Here is a 5,520-nt window from a genome sequence, read left to right on the forward strand (position 1 = left end):
AGTTGCAGGAGCATTAGTTAATCCAAACGGCATCACCGCAAACTCAAAGTGCCCGTACCTTGAATTAAAGGCAGTTTTAGGTATATCTTTTTCGAAAATCCTCAATTACTAATAACCTTGAGATCCAACTTTGAGAATACTACTGCCCCTTGCAATTGGTCAAACAATTCATCAATGTGAGGTAAAGGGTACTTGTTTTTAACGATAACATCATTCAAGTCTCGGTAGTCTATACACAATTTTAAGCTCCCATCCTTCTTTTTAACAAATAATACTAGAGCTCCCCATAGAGAATCACTTTCTCTTATAAAGTTTCGCTCTAGTAAATCCTATAATTGCAACTTCAATTCTTTCAATTTAGTTGGAGCCATTTTATAAGGTGTCTTAGAGATAGGTGCTACCCTTGAGTCACATCAATTTTAACTGATATCTCTCTTTCCGGTGGCAATGACTCTAGTTTCTCGGGAAACACATCTGGATAGTCCTTTACCACTAGCACATCCTCCAAGCTCACCTTATCACTAGGAGTATTTATAAGAGAAGCCAAATATCCTTGAGCTCCCTCCCTTACTCAATATTTTTCTAACTCGAATTCTTGAAATAAAGGCAGATGAGGTTAGTCTACCCCTTATATCCAATTTTAGGGTTGTCTCCCCTGGAATACATAACTCTACCGTTTTCGTCTTACAATTCAATTGAGCATGGTAGCAAACTAACCAATCCATATCTAGGATTATATCATATCCCTTAATAGTTAAACCCATCAAATCGGCAAAAAATTTTCGCTCTCCAACACTAGATTGTTTAAATGCTGACTTTTGTAACCATTGAGTATCACCTCCCTCCTTCGGCACACTTGGACATCTTGAGAGCTGATGCTTGGTGCTGCCACAATACAGACACTTTCTCGATTTCCTCCAATATTCATTCTCCGTGTGGTTGGGCTTACCACAATAGTCACAAACAACTTGAGGAGCTACGGCCTGTCCACTAGGAGATGTTCCTCTCGATTGACCTCATCCACTGTGGTCTTCTCTTGATATAGCCCTTCTTGGTGTTCCAGATGTCTTTACTCCTCTTGTTCCTCTTCCCATTATTGGAGGTGGAGCACTCTTATTTAGTTAACTAGGAGGGTTACTGGGAGCGCCCCTTTTTTTTGTACGAAAATCTCTAACTTGCAATTTTGCACTCTCGACTCGCTGCGCATTCTCTAGGGTCTCAGTGAAAGTAGGGATTTGGGCTGCCACTAGCATCTCTTGAATCTCCACATTTAACCCTTGTACGAATAGCCATATCCTTCTCCTTTCAGTGGCCACTAACTCCGGAGCAAACCTAGAAAATTGAGTGAATCGCTCCTCATAGTCAGCCACGCTACAAGTCCCCTGTTTCAATTTTATAAATTCATCCTCCCTTTTCTCTTGAATCATGGGCGGGAGAAACTTCTCATTAAATTCTCTCACAAAATTTTTTCGGATCCAAGGTGTTTGTACTTTTTTCCATTTTTCCTTAACCATGTTCCACCAAGCACGTGCCACACCCTCAAATTGAAAGACAGCGAAATTCACTCACCTCTCCTTAGTGCAGTCTAAAACGGCAAAGATGTTAGTCACTCTCTCCAACCAATTCTCCACTATTTCGGGATCAAGTCCCCCAAGAAATTTAGGCTGGGCAAATTTCAAAAATCGCTCCAAGACTCTATCATCCCTTCTCTCCTGAGCCCCAAGCTGATTAACAGGTCCTGGATCTTGACACTCTACTAACCGTTCTAAGATATCAATCATATAGTTAATAGCAGTAGCTACTTGGTTATCCTCTTCGTTTACTTGCCCTTGACTCGGTCCAGTTGTCGATTCTTAATCGTCTCCTTGAGTTTGGGGTTGCCTAACCCCACGTCTACGGCCCCTATCACTTTTTCGGCCTTCCATAGTTTTAGTAATTTTCTAAAGGCATAAACGTAAGATAAATATGCATAAGCGGAGTTTAAAATGACACTTTAATTGTACAAGACGAAAAATAAGTAAGGGAGAGACCAAAATAATTGCAATTATGCACAATCTATAACATAGATTAGAAGTCATAGAGCAACAAAGTCAAGCATATCATAAGTAACGTTCAAGTGCTTCAAAAGGTAGGTAGCACAGTTAAGCAAAATACAATGGCCTTTGAGCAAGTACCACCCTGACGATTCTAGACAAAAATTACTAAAGTAGACTAAATCACTAGCTTAGTGATTGGCGGAGTCAGAAGTCTCTGCTACTTCAGTAGGATCATCTTCCTCTTTAGCACTAGGAGTTTCTTCTTCATTTTTCTCGTCGAGTATCTTGCCATCCATTACTTGGTCGACCAAAGTAACACACTCAGCCATCAGCCCCTCAGTCTGGTCTCTAATCTCATATACTATCCTAGTAAGTCGGCTCTTAGCCTCTTGAAGTTGCTCACGACGAGGCTTAGCCTTTTTCCGCTCCTCAAGTACATCCGTCTCTAGTTCATGAATTCTAGCAGTCTGGGCATCTACAGTTGCCCTCAATTCTCGATTATCCTCTCGAACTACCCTATTCTCCTCGGATACCCGCCTTTGATCATCGATTACTCCTAGCACCATATGATTAGGATACGAGTAAATTCTCCGACAGTCACACGGAGGTCTAGTTTGACGAATTGGGTTCCAACTCCAACGAGCACCCCCAGGCCCCTCTCGATAACAGACCACCGGATGGCGCATCTGCAATGGCTCATTACCATCGTGTTCAAACTCTTTTCACAAGAGGGACAAAATTGAGCCACAAGATGCTGCTGTATGATTTTCTCGGGTAAACAGGTGAAGTAAATCAGTCCACTTTGCCGGTTCGCTACGGCTCACTCAAAACGAATTAGTAGGGAAATTTTATACCATTGGAAAGCTCTTGGTATCTAGTTTGAAATGCCGCAAATGGCATTGGATTTTGACCTTTGTACAAGGATTTATGTGCAATTAAAGAGCCCCTGGTCGGCTGACCTGGGCTACTTTTTCCAGTTTTCTTTCTTTCTTCAAAACTTAAGTTTTACCCAACCAATTGAAATGATTTTTGAAAGATAATTTTTACCCACACAATACAACATAAAACAAGCATTTTTTCAGCCATTTGAGCTGCAAAATTAGAAATTAAAGCAGGGAAACAAGACAGCCAAATTCGGTCAGCCCCTTCCCCTTCATTTTCAAGTCCCTCTCACCTTTTGGCATTTTAATCACAACTGAAGCTACACTTATCGGATTGAAATGAATCTTATGTTGTTTCGAAACAAAGACATAGGCCTACATTTATTATGAAGACCTCCCAAGCCAAATAATGCATTTTCATGGTTAAAAATTGAAATTTCAGAGAAAACAAAAAGCTATCTGTTAAACAGGGCATTTGGGCAGTCAGGGATATTTTAGTCATTTCACAATCTACAGTGCTCCGATTGAGCTGCAATGTTTTGGGTAGAAAGCTAACTCAAATCCCAATAACTTTCATGTTTTGAGTAAGAACTGATTTGGCCTTTATCATGAACAAATATGCAGTTCAAGTGGCGAGTACAAATCTGGAATAAAGCTGGCATCAAAGAAATAATTGGGAAACAAGAGATGCCTTCAACAAAACCTAACTTCCATGGCTCAAATCCAACTTTCAAGCCAACAACCAAGTTATAATCGACAAGAATACAACCAAACAAGCAAGAATCCTCAAGTTCTCTACCTAAAAGTTCACCTCAAGGCCACTACCTCGAATTTAAAGTAAGAAACAAGGGTTTTCCTCAAGTCCTCTAGCTTAGGTTTTGGTTAGGGTTTCCAAATCCAAACAAGAACCACTAACCATTACTGATCTTTGAAAAACTAAAGATCAAAGGGAGTAAAATTTGTTACCACTTGAAGGTTTCTTGAACCCTAGTTGAAGGCGAGAGTTTTCACCAACACTTCACCAAAAACCACCACAAGATAGCACCTTTCCTCTAGCTAAAGCAATATCCAAAGGTCTTGAGAGTTGGGTGTGGATCTTTGAGCAAGATTAAGGCCAAAGGTTGAAACTTTTTCTTCCTCCTTTTGAGCTCCCAAATTCGGCCGAGGTAGAGAGAGAGAGTGAGGGAGTCGAAGTTTTTGATTTGTGGTGAAAAGGTAAGAAGAAAGGTAGCTTTTTGATAGGTGAGAAAGTCAACTTTGACTAGTGGGGTAATATTGTCATGGCCTACCAATTTCTTTATTGTTTACTACCCTTAAATACTAATCCTCCAAGATAGTTCTTCTAGCACTAAATTACCTATTCTTATTAGTTTAAAATTAATTCTCCAAATCTTCGATTAGTCGTGCCAGCGCGACTTTTGAAAAATTTAAACGCGTAAACGATAAACGTTTAATTTAAGAAAAAATCATGCTAAAATAATAAAATAAAATAACACCAAATGCAAATAATTTTTAAATATGCTAAATTAAGAATAAAAATATGATTTCTCACATCGTCTCCTCCTTAAAAGAATTTCATCCACGAAATTCACACTTTAATTCGAAAATAGATCTGGATATTTTTCTCGAATCTCTTCTTCTACCTCTCAAGTTGCTTTCTCTATTCCGTGATTCCTCCATATAACTTTTATCAAAGGGATTTGCTTATTTCTCAGCTCTTTTACTTTGCGATCCAAAAGTTTCATTGGTTTCTCCTCATACGTTAGTGCCTCGGTAATCTCGATATTTTCTGGTTGCAGTACATGGGAGGGATTTGGATGATATTTCTTGAGTATAAATACATGAAAAATATTATGGATTTGAGACAAATTGGGTGGTTGTTCTAAATTATAGGCCACGTTTCCGACACGTTGGAGAATCTTATAGGGTGCTACAAATTTTGGTTGTAACTTCTTTTCTCTTCCTGCCATCAAACTCGCTTTTAGAAGAGTGATCTTAAATAAAAGTTGATCTCCAACTGCAAACTCCAAATCCTTCTTTCGATTATCTGCATAACTCTTTTGATGGATCTGAGTTGTTTGAATCTTTTGGCGTATCAACTTCACCTTTTCATATGGCTCCTCAATCCACGGTACTACAGTTGGATCTAAGATCTTCCTTTCACCTATTTCATCCCAACAAATCGGAGATCTACACATCCGGCTATAAAGAGCCTCGTAAGCAGCCATTTGAATGGATGAATGGAAGTTATTATTACAAACAAATTTCACCAATGTTAAGTACTTACTCCAACTTTCTCTAAAATCCAAAATAAATGATCTTAACATGTCCTCAAGAGTCTGAATTGTCCTCTCTGACTGTCCATCCGTCTTTGGATGGTAGGTAGCACTAAAACTCAATTTAGTTCTTAGCATTTCTTGCATCTTCTGTCAGAATTGAGAAACAAACCAAGGGTCTCGATCGGACAGAATACTTACTGGTATTCCATGTAACCTTATAATTTCATCCAAATATAGCTTAGCTAGCCTCTCCAGTGAGTACTTCATACTAATCGGCAGAAAATGAGTAGATTTTCTCAATCTATCCACTATCACCCAAATGGC

The 5,520-nt window shown here is 39.2% G+C and overlaps 1 protein-coding gene across 1 annotated transcript; it reads right to left on the reverse strand.

Moving 5' to 3' along the window:
• Positions 1 to 4,563: 4,563 nt before the first annotated feature.
• On the reverse strand, positions 4,564 to 5,145 carry LOC113714001 (uncharacterized). The gene has a single exon (XM_027237797.1). The coding sequence runs from the start codon at positions 5,143 to 5,145 to the stop codon at positions 4,564 to 4,566; it is 582 nt and encodes a 193-aa protein (XP_027093598.1).
• Positions 5,146 to 5,520: the final 375 nt, after the last annotated feature.

This window comes from Coffea arabica, chromosome 10c (assembly GCF_036785885.1).
Source record: "Coffea arabica cultivar ET-39 chromosome 10c, Coffea Arabica ET-39 HiFi, whole genome shotgun sequence".
NCBI lineage: Eukaryota > Viridiplantae > Streptophyta > Magnoliopsida > Gentianales > Rubiaceae > Coffea > Coffea arabica.

Excerpts from the sequence above, each read along its gene's own strand:
- LOC113714001 (XM_027237797.1), bottom strand. The coding sequence starts at position 5,145 with ATGGCTGCTTACGAGGCTCTTTATAGCCGGATGTGTAGATCTCCGATT.